A 19213-nucleotide genomic window follows, 5' to 3' on the forward strand; every position below is an offset into this window, starting at 1 on the left:
CCCCCCCACCCCACCCTGGCCACTGGCCCCCATGACCCCAATTCTATGTTACAAATCTGGCTAGATCAGAACATGTATACTGGTATGGGTAAGAGCTCAAAACACAGGAATCCAGAACAGACAAACCCCTTAGGACCAATAAGGGGAGCAGCGATAATAGCAGAGTAAGGGTAAGGGTTGGGTGGGGATTAAGGGGGAACTGATCACAATGATGGCATATGGCCCCACCCCAGGGGAACAGACAACAGAAAAGTGGGTGAAATGAGACAGCAGTCAGTGTAAGACATGGGGAAAAATAAATAAATAAAAATTAAAAAATAATTTATCAATTATCAAGGAAGGGTGGGGAAGGTAGGGGGTAAAAATGAGAAGCTGATGCCAGGGACTCAAGTAGAAAGAAAATGTTCTGAAAAAGATGACAACAACATATGTACAGATGTATTTGACAAAATGGATTTTTGTATGGAATGTGATAAGAGCTGTAAGAGCCCTCAATAAAATAAAATTTTATTTTTTTTAAAAAGGCAGTACATGCAGTAAAAGGCATTGAAATCCTACAGTACAGGAACCTAGTTAATAACATAAAAATGATTCCTACTTAAATAAATTTTCAGACGCTGAATTAAATAGTTTTCCAGGTAATATGATTAACATTTTGTGAACCCACATTGGCAAACAGTACTTCATTAGAGTCCTATTGTCTTGTTAACACAACTATAACTCAACATTTTACCTAAAAGTGTTTTCTGGTACATATAAACATTCTTACCAGCAGCAAATACCCCAATTTTGAGGATACTTTGGAATTCTAGAAGATATAATACTTGTATGGTTGACAAGGTGCAGATCAAGTGTGGAAGATGGGAATATATTCCTATGTCCAAAGGAGTGCCTCAAGTATGAGCCCACACTGAAACAATTTTTCTTAAAGCAAAAGGATGGCAAAAAGAAACAGAAAAAAATGCCCACCTTAATGTGCCATTAAAATAAATTTATTTCCAAAAGGAGGTGTGTTTATATTGCTCATGTAATTATCTGTTCCTAGAATAGAAAATGGATGTAGTATTTAACAGACATTTGTTTGTGTAGTCTCTCTAGGCTCGCTTTTTAGCTTACTAACGTTATTTAATCCAATCAAAGCAAAAGCATGTTGATAAGATTTTTATTTAATTTTTTTTTTACCTTATCTTCTTTTAACCATTTTTCTAAAAGCTGTTTTCGCCCTTGTTGAAGTACAGGCCTACACAGTTCCAAGGATTCATATTTGTTCAGTTGGCCCTGGTCCAAAAGAATTCCAAAGTATTGAAGCAGAGGAGAAGTTTGACCTGGCTGAGCTGGAACACTTTGGAACCGTCGGATGGTGTCTGGTGTACGGAGAATGCCCTTTAAGAAAGTAAAATTTAAAAAATTCTTCAGATGATCCAAACATCAAATTAATAATGACTCAAGTGAATCTTAGAGGCATGATCCCATCCACTAACACCAAATTTTCATCTGCATCTGTAGTAACAATTATGTCAGTCTGTCACAGTCTTGGTCCAATGTTATGAGATTATTCATAATCAGAAATATACCAAATATGTTAATGTGTAAGAGAATACATGTATTCATTATAATCATAGAGTACTTAATAAGCTAGTAACTAAAGTTTACATTTTGTGGAAGTTTCATAATTAATACTAGTTAGAAATACGAGGTTATCAATTTAGTACAATGGTGATCAGAATAAATCCAGTTTAATTTCAGGCAATTCTACCTACCATATGCTGGAAGGAATCTGTGTGTTCTCTAAATTGTGGAAATACAATCAGCAGTTCGCATTTATAGAAGCTCAACAGTTTCATACCCAAGTAACTAAGCATCAGTGTTACTATGGTTAAAAATATCTTAGAGTACACATCCTTCTAACACTCTGAATTTTAAACGGCTAACCAAATCCAGAGGCACATCCTATCTTACTAAAGGAATCGATAACCCAAAAGAGGGTAACACTGCTGTGGAACGCTGGTTCCTCTTCTAGCTGTATTAGAAATGGAGATTAAAAATTAATAAATTTAAAATAATATAAAAATAAAGAAATGGAGATTAAACATTAAGCCACGCATAACAATTTAATTTTCATAACTGTTTGTTTACCTTTGGTGCATTAGCAGCCACCTTTGCTGCCTCAGAGTAATTTCCCTGGGCAAATAGTGCATTAAATTTCCGGGCAAAGAGTTCTTCCGCCCCAGCTAAGTTGTTACGTACAGCCATTCTGAGAGCCAAATCAGGATTTTGTAGGACATTGGTGATATAGGGAATTATGTTTTCTTCCTCCACACATACTGATAGAACCTATAATTCAAAGATCCATGAAGTGTTACAATGCATTTATTTGAATATAAATCTGTTTAAAGCAAATAATATTACTTAAGGTAATTAAATTGTCAAATTATGAAAGTTAAGCTATAAAAAGAGAGAAGGCTAGGACAAAGAAGAGATTTAAAATGAAATACCGATACGGGGTTGGGGGGGGGTGGCAAGGTAAGGGAGAGAGGGGCAACAGATTACAAGGATCTACATATAACCTCCTCCCTGGGGGATGGACAGTGGAGAAGTGGGTGAAGGGAGACGTCAGATGGGGTAAGATATGACAAAATAATAATAATTTATAAATTATCAAGGGTTCATGGGGGAGGGGGGAGCAGAGAGGGAGGGGAAAATGAGGAGCTGATACCAAAGGCTCAAGTAGAAAGCAAATGTTTTGAGAATGATGATGGCAACATGTACAAATGTGCTTGACACAATGGATGGATGGATGGTGATAAGAGTTGTATGAGCCCCCAATAAAATGATTAAAAAAAAAAAAGAAATACCATAGGGTGCTAAACCATTTAGTTTTTAAAAAAATATGGCCATTATGTTATGTCAAATTCTGTATTTCATGCTGTTTGAGCTCTAGCTGCTCTGCAACTAGCCATCCATTCATTCCTAATGTGATCAAAATAAAAACTTAATCTCACTGCCATAGAGTTGATTTTGACTCATAGCGATCCTGCTGGGCAGAGTGCAATTACCCCTGTGGGTTTCCAAGATTTTAACTCTTTATGGAAGTAAACGCCTCATCTTTCTCCCTTGGAACAGCTGGTGATTTCCACCTGCTGACCTTGCAGTTTATAGTGTTCTGAAAAAGGCTTAGAGATACTGAAGAAATGCAATCTAGAAACCTGAAGAAGGTATAAAATCAAAATAAAGCATAGGGCTCACCTAGATGAAGTTCAAGCAACAATGCTTTAAACACTAGGCTTTCTTTACAATAATTTTCAATAACTTAGCTATGCTTACCTTTCTCACACACTAAGTTGATTCCGACACACAGCAACCCTATAGGACAGGGCAGAAATGCCTCTGTGGGTTTCTAGGAGGGCAGGGGGAAAACTCATCTGTCTTCCTTGAAGAAGCTGGTGGGTTCCAACTGCTGGCCTAGCCATTAGTAGCCCATCTCATAACCCATTATGCCACCAGGGCTTTTCAATCATCTAGGTGCTGGATCATACACTAAATAAGAGCAGGTACCACTGAATGATGCAATACCTTGTATCATTAAAATGCTTACCATATAGTCCTAATGATACTGAAAGAACTACTAGACACATATGGTATTAAGGACGAGGCATGACTATTTCAAAGAACGTTTACCCACCCTTGACCCTCATAAAAAGTCACTGTCATAGAATTCCCTATGAGTTAAATTACTGTCCAATACGCTAGAGAAACAGCATCACCTACCCATCCATCACTCTTGCCCTCACCAGACCTAGTTACCTACCCCAGATTATAACTACTTATATCAATAATAAGAGTGATTACTAGGGGTAATTAACATTGGGTGTTTCTTTTTTTTTCATTGTGTGTTTCTTCATCACAATTCCACAGGATGAAATTATCTTATCTTGATTTAACTGTATTACTATTAGTTAGAAATTATTAACACAAAATACATGCTTAATATTTTTCATTTGGATGAAAATCAAATTTTTGACCCAAGATCAAGAAGAATGGGGCACCACTTTAGGACTCAATAACCAAACATATCTTCAATTCCACCTTTAAATGAACCCTTAACTCTTATTTTTCCAATCAATGTAGGTAACTTTCCAGGTACCCTGCAATAACTACTATAACACATTATCTTCCAATGGCAAATATTTGGTAATACTTAACTGAGGGGTTAGGAATGTAAGAATGATTACTTGACTTGTAATTTCTAATATGGTTCAGGAATTCTGTGAAAAACTTCTATTTTTTAATTCCATTTTCAAATAAATTTTTTGAAGCCCCCTCACACAAGAAAAAAAAGAGAATGTATTCATACTTCTGTATTTTCAGGTATATATTATTGTCTGGTAGTCATTTTTACTTAATTATTAATTTCAAATTCAAGGTTTCCTTACTTGTCCTTTTCTGTTGACTCCAATTATTCCAGCTGTGGCTTCATGAGGTGCTGTCACAAAGATTGTTTCCCCACTGATTCTATTCATGTAGATGCAGGTGCCAGTCTCAAGATCATAGAGGTGGATATAGCCGTACTTAGTAATCAAGAATACTACATCATGCTTTTCACTGATCTGTTCAAATAAAACCAACATTTCATTAAAATATTGAACCTGCAAACAGTAAGAAAATTTAGAGTAATTCTATTTTAAAGATGGCAAAATTCTAAAACGCTTGACAAGAGACCTTTTTAAAAAATTAAAATTAGTACTTAGCGTGTGCCATATTTAAAGATGGAACAGTCTAAGTTATTAATAGAAAACATCAGAACATAAATGAGTCACGGCATGAATTGACCTGGAGAACATTATGCTGAAGTTAGTCAATTATCAAAGGCAATTATTATATGAGACTACTGTTATAAAGAAGGAAAAAAACCCACAAAAAAACCAACAAAGATGTCTATACCAAAGGGAACAGAACTTGGGGCTTCTCAGAGGGGAGATAAAGCAATAGACTAGAGGGATGGCAGGTATTAACTTAGGTAAAGGGGAAGAAAGAAATTTATAAGACAGGCAAATTCAAAGGGGGAGTAGGGTAATCTATTAAGGGGTTTGATTAGTAGTTTAAATGCTGAATACAAAATTCATTTGAAATGTAGATTCCCATCTAATTCACAATTTTTTAAAACAATGAATGAGATCTGGTAGAAGACAATTTAACCTTAACCTAACGCAATTTATACATTATATAAAAGTTATTATAATATAATTTCTCAGTTTCAGTAATATTCTATTTTAGAATTAAGGGTAATCTTTTAAACACCACTTAAAAGCATATAAATAGTTCTTGGATTGATTTTTAAAGTTCATTAATTTGGCTGAAAATACCTGCATTGCAACAGGAAAGTCATTCTGAGCTTCTGGAGGAAAGAAAACATCCACCGCTTTCTTTGGAAAAGGCTGATTTCCTGTAGGTGGTGTGCCAACTTCAATAATATGTAACTATTCAAAAGAGAAATTCACATGAATTTAGGTCTTTTAACAATCAAGACAGTTTATTACCGTAGCTTTATTTGTAGCCCCAATGGAAACAACCCACGTGTCTTACAATAGTAAGTAGTTAAGAAAACTTTGGTAAATTCATTTATGGAATTTTTGATGGTAGAACACATAATCAGCAAAAATAAGGGACTATCAATATCAGCAACAATGGGATGGATCTTAAAGAAAATATGCTAGATGCAACAGTCGATCTCAAAAGGTCATAAACTGCACATAGAGATGGAGAACAAGTCAATGATCGCTCTGATGCTAAGATGCTTGGCTGCTAATTAAAAGACTGATGGAGTTTGAACCCACCAGCCATTCTATGAAGAAAGATTTGGCAATCTGCTTCCATAACGGTTAAAGCATGAGAACCCTATGGGACAGTTGTTCTCTGTTTCATAGGGTCAGTATGAGTCAAATTCAACTAAAGCAACAGGGAGTTACGGATGGTAAAAGAGAGGAAGCTGGGTAGAACTAAAATGTTGATCCTTGTAGTGATAAATGGTTATATAATTTGAATCTGCAGTTGGTAAACGACAGAACTGTACACATATATAATACTAATGTCCATTTCATGGTTTTTCTACTGTACTACGGCTATGTAAAATATGTCAATCGGGGGAACTAGATATGGGTACAGGAGATTGCTCTGAACTGTCTATAATGTTCTATACATATATACTGTTGAAGAAAAAGTTAAGTTAGTTGGATATCTGAAACATAATTAAACCTCAAATAATTGAAGGGCATAGAATACTAACACATTGCCTGTGTACTTTCTCATAGCTTTCCATTACAATATAATATTCCAAATTAATATTTGTATTTCTTCTCTGCCTGTACACCCTTACTCTAACACAGATGGAAATTATAAGCCTAAGCCAAGTTGTCTCTCTAATCACCTACACCCTAAGGATATTTTGTTTAAAAATTCTGATGCTGCACATCAACTAGCAAAAGAAAGTATAAGAGAAGTATAAGAGATGGTTTAAGTCATGTCAAAAATTAATGCAGAAAATAATTCCCCTTCAAACACACACAAACACAAACACACACACACACAGTTTCAGGATCTTATTCCTAATTATATGACTTATTCCAATACTGACTGTCTTCAAAGCCATGGCAAAAGATAGAACAAAAGACAGAACAATGAGAAAAATAAGCTTAAGAACCTGTAAAAATGTTTTTAATTTTTTTAATAGATGTTTTTCTCAGTAGGCTTTCTCAAAAAAAAAAACAAAAAAAGTCCCACCATTATGCTTTCATAATATGTTAACTTTTAAAACCTAAGTGTCTTTTTGTTTAAATTCCACCAACTCAGATTTAAATATCAGTGCTTTTTATCCTTCATATATATGTTGCTCTCAGTTCAGGAATTCTTGGCAGAAGGGAATGTATGTTTCTCTTCCTGTCAAGAGGTTCTAGATTATATCACACTTCAAGTGATTGATATAATATTTTTAAAAATTTTAACTATTTATAAAGAGATTGACAAGTTCTAAGAAAATTAAAGTTTACTTTTTTTTTTTAGCATGCCCAAGATCTGATTCCTGCAGCACTTTTGTAGTACTTATAGAGGTACTGAAGTTTTGATAGAAGGTAATCCATTTTTTAAGACCAAACACCACTGAATATTTTCTAAACCTCTCTTACACTTTGATGTAGGCAGGTGGACTTGTCTGTATTATAGTTTGAACAGGCAGAGACAGAAAGTCAGTAAGACTTCATAGGTGCCACTCTGGCAGTGGAAGCAGCAGTGACACGATTTTCCTGGTTCATTTGGAGTCTAGCAATGCAGTCAGGGCAGCAGCAGAGTTTGCGGTGGCATGGGTTTGAGCAGTGACTCCCTGCTGCCCATTCTCCTGTATTTCTCTTCATTTTACAGGCCGAGTGTAGCATCACTCCTAGCAATTGTGAGCTATCCAATATCCTTCACTAAATATTTTATGTTTTAATCATCAGAGGTTATTTCTGTTGCCTGCAACTACAAAGTAATTCTATTTGTTCATATTCATTGTTCAATGGTTCTCAACCTTGGTCACACAATTTTTATGACCTTAAAAAAAAAAAGACATGCCCTTCTACCCATTCTGATTTAATTGTCTGTAACAGAGCTCCAGGAACTGGTGTGTGAGTTTCCCAGACAACTCCAATGCAGTCAGGGCTGAAAACTAAATGAAGGCAATGCTACTCAAACTGTAATCCACAGTTTACTAACATCACTTAGCGTATTTAAAATGAAGACTGTGGTCTTCACTTACGGAAGCAAACGTTCTAGGTGTTGGCCAAGTGATTTTTATACACAGCAAAGTTGGAAAACATTAACATAAGGCCTTTGATGAAGGCAATCAAAATAAAGTCTTAATATAAATAGCAAAAACAAAAAGCCCCCACAAAAATAGCTACAGAACAATATTCATTTTAGTCAGGAATCACACAAAAAATGTCCCTCCCAACAGTTTAACAGTCAAACCAGTAAAAAGAAATAGAATCACAATTGAGCCATCTCAGAACTGAATTAATATTCAAAACAAAGGAGCAAGTTAGAAGACAATCTTGAAATTGGATGACAAATTAGTAGCAAAAAGAGCCAAAACAACAAAAACAAACAAACAAAAAAAAGAGCCAAAACTTACCTTGCCTCCCGCTTGACCCCGTACTGCAAAACAAAATAATGTTGATTCCTCTGCATTTCCTTCCATCTTAAACTGTGCGAAACTAGCCGCGTGACCTTCAATGGGCTGGGACACTTTCCTATCTACAGAATAGAGCTGCATAGCTCCCACCACACGGTTTTGCTACAAAGGGAACAAAAAGAGTATATTTTGAAGGCCTAATAATTCCCAGATTCATCAATTAGTGAAATAATTAATCTTTTGTAATCTTTAGTAGTACCATATATACTCGAGGATAAGCAGACCCGAATATCAGCTGAGGCACCTAATTTTACCACAAAAACGGCTTTAAAAATGTGCTGGAAAACTCGGTTTATACTCGAGTATATACGGTATTTACAATCCTTTGTTATTCTGCCTTTCATTGTAGATTTGATACCTCTTAAGTTAAATTTAGCTCGACTGCTTATGATGTGCCTTGTAACCAACCATCCAATTACACCACCGTACAGAAAAAGATATAAAACTATACTCTGCAGTACAGTACATACCCTCCACAACAAATCCCAGATCATACAGAAACTCAGGTTTCTGTACTCACTCTAAGTAAGAACGATCCTGACTAAGAGTACTCTGAAACTGTACCCCAGTATGTAGGTAATTAAGGCACTGAATCTCCAACATTTAAAAAAAAAAAAAAAATCTCTCACAAATCAGTCAGATTGCATTCTAGGTACAGATTGCATTCTAGGTAGCCCTCTTCTTAAAAACTAGAAAACTTACCTGTGCAGATATGCCAGTCAGAAGTAACCACTTTTGCTTTGCATCTGTACGGTAATTGATAATCTGGCACCCTGCGAGACTAGAATGGCGATCAAACATTTTCACTGGCTGAGACTCTCCTTCCATACTCCAATGATACACAGCATTATCCGTAACCAGAGCAACCGTATTCAGGGAGATCCATTTCCAAAAAGTGACATCATCAGTCATGGTATGGGCTTTCATTTTACTTTTCATTTCAATGTTAAATATCTGAAGAGTTTTCCCAGCTAAAAATAAAATGGAGAATTGTGTATATGGTTTTGTTTTTTAAAGAGAAAGTCATGGGTAAATTAATAACTAGCTAAACTAGCTCTATAGCTTCCAAATGAAATAATTCTAACTCAAGACTAATAACCAACCACAGAAGTCACATTGATAGAGCAGCAACCATTGCAGAGAATAGTTTTCTAAGCAAGCACTCACTATATCTGAAGTAAAATGTCTATTACCTCTAATGAACACATCTGAAATGGTCAGTTTATCTTTTTTAAGATTCTACACCAGAACTAAAGTTAATCTAAAGAACAACTCTCTTAACAATGATGGAAAACAGGAAACAGGACTGTAACATTCATACTTACTGTGCTAATTTTATACATGGACTGTTAGTAATTGGTACACAGGATGAAGCAAATGTCACACAAACACATGGGGAAATGCCTACTTTTTAAAAGGCAGTCATCTCCCATCCCACTAAGTCTTAAGGAAACTGCTTTTTGAAAAGAGGATCCACTTCAACTCTGCCTGATGTCACTAGCACAGAAAAGACCAGCATGCTACATTTAATTGGTTTACAATACAAAGGAAAGGAAGAGGTGCTAGAGGAAAGGGAAGGGAGACAAAGGAGGACAAGTTTTGGATGCTGTTAATAGACTGAAGATAAGAACAAAGTTCAAGCTTCATCCCAAGAAAGACAGCAAGCATGTATTAACAGGATGAAATTTGCCAATGTTAAGAGTCCAGAGTCAGATGCAAGGGCTTGTACTTGTAATTTGAAATTCATCACAGTCCAGAAAACAATTTGATTTAAATTAACAGAGGTCAAAGGCCACAGCTCTCACTATGCTATCATGATTAATCCTTTACAGACTAAGGAAAACTCCATTCCCGAGCCACAGAGAATCTGGCTCCTGGAGGACAAAAAGTTTAAGATAGTTTTGGGGGAATGAGGTAAAGGAGACAAAAAACATACAGCTTTGTACCACCACCCTTCTTATCACATGTGCAAAAATTTCTACCATAAACAGAGAATGCTACTCCCATCCCACACAATATGTAAACCACAACCAGACTGGAAAATTGTAAGAGTTACAGTCCCGCTCATAAAAAGAAGCCAAGAGGTTAAAACTAGCTTCAGAGGGAAGCAGTTGATGGGCATGACTTATTTTCCTTTGCTGCCTTCCCCAACCCCCAAATTATTAAACTTTTAACTATTCTTTTTGTGAAAAGAATTTGAGTATTTACATATGTGGGGTGCTTTGGGGAAGGGGGCAAGGAATTAGAGCTAAATTCTACAGTGCAACACATAGGTACAGATCTATGATGCTACCATATGATGCTCTAAAAATATTTTCAATTTATTCTTTTTATAGAACAGGACAATAACTAACACAATCTAATTTAAGAGAACTCACCATCTGCACACATAAGAAAGCATTAAGAAATGTGATAAGATAACAATAACATTAAAAATAGAAAAGAATTTTGACAAAATTAAAATGATGGCCTTTTTAATATAAGGGTGTGAAAGTTACTAAGCAATTGAATTTAATTTTTTAAGGAGGCTGAGGGCAATTTAATACCTTATATTAGAATATATAGTTTTTAATAGAAGCAAAATGCTTACTGCTTCAAAACATCCGGACCATCCTTCCCTGAGATAAATTCCTACCTTATATATGGGATGATGTCTTACTTGTTTGAATATTATTTCTCTCACCCAACGCTGTGCTCTCCAAGAAGTATTGTTATTAAATGCACAGTTTAAATCATGTAAAGAAAAATTTAAAGTTTTAGTGACACTAACAACTCACTCACAAATTTATTCAGAAATTTCTGGGGACCTAAACTCTTTCTCCTCGTTACTAAGAAAACAACAAAGCAAGCAGTAGGCAATTAAGTCTTTTTAAAGAATCAGTCACCTTATTATTTCACCCTCTTAAAACTTGTTTTAAAGGGTCAATTTTATTCTCACTTCAACGTCCTAAGGAGAGGCAGGAAAAAATTAAAACAGGATCCCAGACTGCATGACATTCTTTGAACTCATGTTTAGATTGACAGGCGTATAGTCCCCTGATGTGGCAATTAAAAGGTTAGTTGAATCAACTCAAAACACTCCTGATGTTTACACCTTCGTGTCCACCTATGAGTGGGTATTAAACTTGAATCCAGAATATAAATCACTGTATTCTTATTTCCTCTGAATATGGAGATGTACTTTTAGCAGTTTTGGTACACTGTAGATATTAAGTTTAAGTGTATTCATTCCAAAACTTGTAGTATTTCCAAGAAGATTTATGTAGAGCAGAAAATTAGGACATTCATAGATACATAGTCTATGTAAAACTCATAAAAGTAGTTAAAACTAAGTTCAATACTAGCATTAACTTTGGAGATTTTTATTTAACCAAATGTAATCCATCATACTACAAATGTAGACATGAACTATTATATTTACATAGAAAACACAAAAGAAGAGTTTGAAGGGAAAAAAGCCCCACAATCTTTTTTACCTTTTAATGCAATTACTTTGCTAGCCGGATTCATGATGGCGCTGTCTGCTGAAATTGGTCTTCGAATTGGATTACTTGGGTCATTCATATCAATGATTACCACCTGGGCTTGCTCTCCTACTTTTTCTCTAATGCAGATGAATTTGTCTGACTCCATAGTCAGGGTGCTGAAGCCAATGTTTGCTGGGTTAATACCCAGGTTTTGGAGCTAAAAAAAGAAAAACAAAATTAGTAACCCATGTTATGTGGATTTAAGTTAAAAAGTACCAAACCTTCATGTAATCTCATCATTACAAATCCTCATTAACCATCAATGAACTAAGATTAACAGTGGCAATTCTTGTAGTAACTTTGGTAGCACATATATGAAAAGTGACAATTCCATTGTATCCATTCGAATGAGGCAATTAATAGCCAATTGTTTGGCCTTCTGTTCTATGGCATTAAATCTTATAACTGAGAGGTTTAAGCTAAAGAAAGAGCTACATCTCAGCTGGAAATTATGGTTAAAGGAGGTCACTGTTTGTCTATTTAAAATCTTTAATTATCAGATCTATCCTCTCTTACCCCCATCAACATTTAGTACAGTAACTTCACATGCACTAAGCACCAGGAATCTGAGGATTAAGTTTATAGCATAAAAAAAAAGAGAGAGACAAAATTGACTTGAACTATCATAGTTCTTGATGCAAAGAAACTTGGACTAACAAAGACAGGCAAAGTTACAGTACCGTTGTTGTTTTTTTTAAACAAAACATTTTTTTAAACCTAATCTAAAGGTAAGAAAGAACTTGTCAGAGGAAGACTACAAATAAAGCCATGTTCAAGAGCAATGGATCACCATTTTCAGCAAAAGATGTGCAAAGTCCCAGAAACGTGAAAGTGTGGCGTGCAAAAGGAACAAGCAATTTTGTATCACACACCATGAAAGGTTATAGTGGAAAGGTTATAGTGATAATAAGCAAGGGTCAGACTGCCAATCAAAATGTACCTCCAGTATGAATCCTGAACTTACTCTATAAGCAAAGCGAGCTACCGAAGGGTTTTAACAAAGCTACTCATAGATTCAATTTTTTAGTAAAGGATTTGCTACACAAGTGCACTAGTCTTAAAGGAGGTAGGTCTTTGGAAAGATTTTCAAGTTGTGAGAGAAATCATTTGTTATTAGAAGAACGCCTGGGGTCATTAGTGCTAGGGGCGACTAAGCAAGCATGTGTAATAATTTGAAACCCACTAAAACTAGCTATCTGAAAGCTTTATTTTACTTGCCTTAGCTGGGCTGAATGGGTTACAGCCTGGATTGCTAACCACCACCAAGCTGCTCTTCTGGAGTCAGAACGATGAGGCTTTTTACTCCTGTAAAGAGTCTCAGAAACCCATTGGGGTAGTTCTACTTTGCCCTATGGAGAACCTGTGAGTCAGAACTGACTTGATGGTAGTGAGTCTGCTGTTCTTTGAAGCCAGGTCGACTTGCCTCCACCCCCTTTACTTCTCCTCCATTGTCTAAAATTCACATTCATACACAACAGAAACAAGCCTTTCCACCCTTGCCTCCTAGCTTTCTTCCTCAGAGACCACAACTTATGGACAAGTATATTTTATCTAAATTATTTTGTCAAACTCTTCTGCTCAAATGCTTAAATACAATCAAGCCAAGAAATGAACAAAATTATGTTAAGATTAAGAGGCTGTTTTAACTTCATTTCCCAATTGTACTTTAATGACTGCATGCATAGCCAGTTATAAACTGAAGTTACAGCAGCCCACTCAATGAATACCAACCCAGTGAGCCAGGCAATTGTTTAACCATTAATACAAACAGGGTAATAAAGTGGAAGATTAACCAGCTTTACAATAGTTCATATGCTGCAGTGCAATGTAAGTACAAGAAGTTAGGTATGTACCTTATGAGTCTGGTAATGATAAAACTATGAATTATTAATTTTAAATTCTCCCTAACTTTATCTTTATATTTACTTTTAGCTTCAGGGCTAATAGAAAGGGAGAATTTTTTTTTTTTAAGTGATCCCCTATATCATATAAAAGGGCTAAAGATGGGCTACAGGGAGGTGTTTTGTATAAGCCAAGTTGTCTGTCCAGTTTCAGAAGTGTACTGACCTATTTTGCTTATGAGAGCCCTTAAAATCTCGAGAGTTTAAATACCTTTCCAATAATTGGGGGAAATATCCCAGTAGCATAGAACTCATTGAAGTATGCACCTGAAGTTAACAGGCACTATAATCTAAACTGTGATGGTCACTACCAACCCTAAAGCAATTGAAATTCAGCTATAACAGTTTAAGTTTTACAGTGTTTGAGAAGATGAAAAACAATGTAAGTCAAATAGTGAAATTAAAAGGCAAAGATATAAATCAGGCACTACAAAATGGTTTCAATATATTATTTCCTACCCCCCCCCTTCCCCTTCAGAGACAGGTGAAAAAAACAAAGAAACAAAACCCTACTAAGACAGTAAAGAGGAGAAAAAGGGGAAAATTATGAAATCTGTGTTTCCTGTTCCCTACTATAACCCAGATATGGGAATATATGCAGTAAGGAAAGTCCAATGTCAACAGTTAGCAGTGACCTTCAGTCTCAGGGCTCACAAAAGCTATACCCCTTGCAATGTACGTAATCCTTTTAATTCTCATTAAATATCCTTTCAAAAGAGCTATGTTTATCTACATTTTACCTTCTGAATTAGTAATGTACTAATACTATTCAAAAGGAACCCTGATGTTGGTGGCTACACACTGGGCTGCTAAAGCACTACAATGTCACCAGTTTGAACTCACAGCCTTGGAAATCCAAAGGGTCGTTCTTCTCCTGTAAGGTGTGGCTATGAGCCAGAATTGACTGATAATATTAAAGAGATGCATATTTATTTAAAAAAACAAAATTAAGCCAAGCACAAATGGTAGACTATCATCAATTCTATTTAAATATATTAAAAACCATAGTCATTAATGATGGGCATTTAGCCTTTCATAATTGTCAGTTAAAAGAATTTACATTTACTTCCACTTTTTCACATGCAGGAATATATATATATAATTTTATTGGGGACTCATACAACTCATCACAATCCATACATCCATCGTGTCAAGCACATTTGTACATTTGTTGCCATCATTATTCTCAAATCATTTTCATTCTACCTGAGCCCTTGGTATCAGCTCATTTTTTCCCCTCCCTCGCTGACCACCCCTGCCTCACAAACCCTTAATAATTTATAAATTATTATCATATTGCCATGTCTTAAACACTGTCCAACGTCTCCTTTCACCCACTTTTCTGTTGTTCGTCCCCCAGGGAGGGGGTTATATGTAGATCCTTGTGATCTGTTCCCCCTTTTTACCCCACCTTCCTTCCACCTTCCAGGTATCACCACTCTCACCAGTGGTCCTGAGGGGTTATCTGTCTTGGATTCCCTGTGTTTTTCCAGTTCCCATCTGTACCAGTGTACATCCTCTGGTCTAGCCGGATTTGTACGGTAGAATTGAGATCATGAGAGTGGGGGAGAGGAAGCACTAAAGAACTAGAGGAAAGTTGTATGTTTCAAGTAAGGTATTTTTTAAACTCATCAGTAAGAAGACCTACCGTATCTACCTACTGTATATACTCAAGTATAAGCCGGCCCAAATATCAGCCGAGGCACCTGATTTTACCACCAAAACAGCATTTAAAATGTGCTGAAAAACTTGGCGTATACACGAGTATATATGGGATATTTTCCAAGAAACACTGGTGGCAGTGGGTTTAACTAGTTACAAAGTACATGGTTCAACCTGAACAGCAGCACTCCTCCTATAAATTAGTCTCAAAGATCCCACGGAGCACTGTCCACAGAGTCCCTAGGAGTTGGAATCAACTTAATGGCAGATTGTTTGTTTTTTGGCAGATTCAGTAGTTTCCACTGATATATTCAAAATAGAAACATGCCAAAATACACAGTAATGTAACAACTCTGTTTTACGTGCAAGCTACATAACTATGTCTAGTAATAGTTGTACAGATTAAAACTTCCAAACCCTAACATGTTTTTAGACAGGTTTTATTTTCAAAGCAGTACATACTAACTATAAAATATTCTCTCTCAGTCAATTTTAAGGTCTGGTGGCATATGAGCAATCTGTCGCAAAAATGGAACTATAGATTGTAGAATGAATCACTGATAAATTCAAGTCTCCAAACTTGCAGCTTTCTTAGAGAGTACACAATAATATCACAGTAACTTTTATCCTCTCAAGTAAGCTGAAGCAGGGGATATTCTGAGATATGCTTGACACTGTCTAGAATAAAGTTTTTTAATTCAGAGATCTTATTAAGAATACAAAGAATCTCATACCAATAAAGGTATTATTTATTGTTTGAATAATTAGCATACACTAGTAAAGCAACTGTACAAAGGCTACACTGTGAAATTCACCCAGTCCCTCTCTCCCCGGTATTATTTTCTTTCCCAGCAATTCGTTGGCTTGTGTATCTCAGCGATATCCTATGGATATCAAAGTGTCTATTTTCCAATCCACCCTTTCAAACCACACACACACACACACACACACACCAGAACAGTAATGGCACATGCACAAAGAGCATGCTAATTACTAAAACGCTCCTATCTTTTAAAGGCCACACAAATTTGGAACTCATTTTGATTCCATACTAAATTCTGGGCACTGATCTGGAAACAGCACTCAGGATTTGAGATGTTTAACACTAGCTTTTACTGACATTTCTCATATACGTATCTCTACGTATGTATCAAATTGACACATGAATGAAAGCACACATTTTCTTTTTAAAAAAAAGCTTATTTTATTTGAAGCCAACATAGTTATAAACTATTAGAAATGAAACTGATACTATATGAAATACATAATGTTTAATGTTATAAAACATCTGAGATATTGGGTTCGATGTATCATAAGGGTTGCCTGGGTTGGTCAATATGACAATCCTGCTGCATTGCTTGCCTTTACATTTGATGTTTACTTTCTAAGAACCTTTTGACTGCATTTATATTACTGATGTAATGTTTTCATGAGTGAAACAGACTTACTGGAATTAATACTCAAATTATGTTCATATCAAATTGACTTATCTATAGCATACCACACAGAGAATTTCAAGATTAAAAGGCTTAGAAGAAAATTAATTTGGATATACATGTCTTATGAAATGACTACAAGTCAGAATAAATGGTAGGAGATAATGTAAATGATTTTTTAAATTTTCATTGAGAAAACAGAAATGTGTCGAAATGATGCATCCCAAAAGTCCAGTTCTAAGATTCCAAAAGTTAACAGAAAAGAGTACAGTTAGACAATTCAAAAGTGTAGAGTAGTCAATTCCAACTCATAGAGCCCTATAGGATAGAGTAAAAGCACACGGTAAGATTTCAAAGGCTACAAAGCGTCACAGAAGCAGACAGCCACATCTTTCTCCTGTGTAGTTACAGAGCCTAACTAATTATTCATTACTTACATACAACTGATTAAAGTTTCCTTTCCCTTGTCTCACCTGAGCCTAGAAGTACTGAAAGGAGTTATGTCAGATTCTACATAATCTACAGGACAAAGAAAACACTTTATAAACTTTAAAATTTTTATTTTGAATTATAAAGTAAGAGAATAACCTAGATGTAGTTGATGCCTCTATTACAGATTCCTTGTGCCTGGGTTCAAGTCCCGGTCTGACAGGGCACATCTGTTTCTTCATCTTATGCTCAGCAATGATGCCTGCCCTGGAATTGTGAGGATTCAATATGAAGTGCTTACAACAGTGTCTGACACATACTAAGAGCCCAATAGATCTATACACAAAACAGCACTTTAGGCCAATTCAAGGTTAACTTTTTTTGTAAATGCATCTTATTATCTGCTTAATTCAGCTGTCCAAAAGTTGGTTGAAACATTGGGTGTGAATCCCTTTTAACTACTGATAGTAGATTAGAAGCCTCCCGGTGCTTCTTTTACTCATAAGCTGTGAAATGTTTTGGGGGAGGGAAAGGGGATAGAAGGAAACTACACTTAAAAAGTTCAACTCTGCTTTTCAATTTGCATAACTAAAATTGCAGAAGTCAGAATCTTCAGATCTATATGATACATTTATAGTAACTCTAACCCTGGTATATTTTAATTCCTGTTTTTAGGACTACTGACTTTGATAATTGTATTACCAAGATTAGATAATTATACATGACCATGTTATTATTAGAAAATACACACAGTGAAGTATGTTGGAGTAAAGAGGTGTCAAGTTACTCTTAAATATTTCAGAAGGGAAAAGGGTTCATGCATACCCACACCGACACACAAATTAAGAGGCAATGGGATTAAGTTACTTCTGTAACTCTTTTTTTTTTTTTACTTCTGTAACTCTTGACATGGGCAATTCTACCCTGTTCTTTAGGATTTCTAAAAGGCAGCATCAACTCAAAGGCAATGAGTTTGATTTGGTGTTTTTTGGAATTGTTTGCTCCGTTCTTCTAACTTTTTTATAAATCGTAAAATACCTTTAAAATAACTATTTTTAAAAGATATTTAAGCGACATAGCCCAGGGTAATGTGTAGATACTGCTTAGATTCTGATTTATACAAACCAAATACTTTGAGATCAACCTGGTTGGTTTTTAGCTAACGAAGAACTGTTAAATGTTAGGGGACTATAGTGATACAGTGATAAGCAATTTTCCTTACCTTCTAAAGACTATTAAAGAGTGAAATATCATGACAGACTAAATTTAAAATGCTTACAAGAGAAATAGAGCAAAATATTACTAATAATTGAGATGGTGGGCATATATGGTTCTCTCTGATCTTATGAAACCTACGATTTTTTGTTTTCTAAAAATGCCTTTACAAAGAATTAGATTCTACTCTTACATTATGAGTTGAAGAACTGGAAATTAAATGATTACAATTAGACTTTTTATTAAATAATTAACTGGTAGGGCAAGAAGAAAGATGATTACAATGTCAAAAAGTAAAGGTGAAAATAAAAGTAGTTAGCCATTGGGTGACGGTATAATTAAGGCTCAAGACTTCATGCTCAGTAAATGAGCAACAAACTGGGTATCTGCCCAATTAGAACTGAAGTCACTGCATTGTCCAATATTTGTTACATGTGGGTATTGAAAGATTAAACATAACTTAAGATTCAGTTCCCTCATTTGCACTAGTCACATTTCATGTGTGTAGCAGCCAAATCTGGCTACTATACTGGATGGCGCAGAATACAAAACATTTCCATCCTTGTAGATGGTTTTATCAGATGGTCTGCACTATTTTCGTTAAGTTTTGTTCCAAACTTGTTCCTTTAAACTCTTTGATCTTTAAATTCTGGCAAATGAAGAACAGTTAGTACAGAGACACACCTATTTTATACCTGGACTTGGATAATAAGAGAATCAAAATAAGAATAGAATTTCCAGGGTTCCAAACCCAGAGCTCTCCCACCTCGCTGCTGCTGAGTTGATGCTGACTCACAGCCAACATCTATGGAGGACACTGAA

General features: G+C 35.6%; 1 protein-coding gene across 4 annotated transcripts in view; it reads right to left on the bottom strand.

The window, feature by feature from the left end:
* CLTC (clathrin heavy chain) overlaps positions 1-19213 on the bottom strand; it is a 63935-nt gene that overhangs the window by 29437 nt on the left and 15285 nt on the right. For 2 of the 4 annotated variants that reach the window (XM_045299854.1, XM_045299852.1), the window contains exons 2-9: positions 11698-11905; positions 10600-10602; positions 8924-9192; positions 8162-8323; positions 5364-5477; positions 4434-4607; positions 2137-2334; positions 1183-1383 (exon numbers count right to left, since the gene is read on the bottom strand). In XM_045299854.1, coding sequence (XP_045155789.1) covers positions 1183-1383; positions 2137-2334; positions 4434-4607; positions 5364-5477; positions 8162-8323; positions 8924-9192; positions 10600-10602; positions 11698-11905 — 1329 coding nt within the window. The remainder of the gene's footprint in view (positions 1-1182; positions 1384-2136; positions 2335-4433; positions 4608-5363; positions 5478-8161; positions 8324-8923; positions 9193-10599; positions 10603-11697; positions 11906-19213) is intronic. The other 2 variants (XM_004707010.3, XM_045299853.1) reach the window with 1 other exon arrangement.

This window comes from Echinops telfairi, unplaced genomic scaffold (genome assembly GCF_000313985.2).
Source record: "Echinops telfairi isolate 266 unplaced genomic scaffold, ASM31398v2 ScPeMD7_7458;HRSCAF=8496, whole genome shotgun sequence".
Taxonomy (NCBI): Eukaryota; Metazoa; Chordata; class Mammalia; order Afrosoricida; family Tenrecidae; genus Echinops; species Echinops telfairi.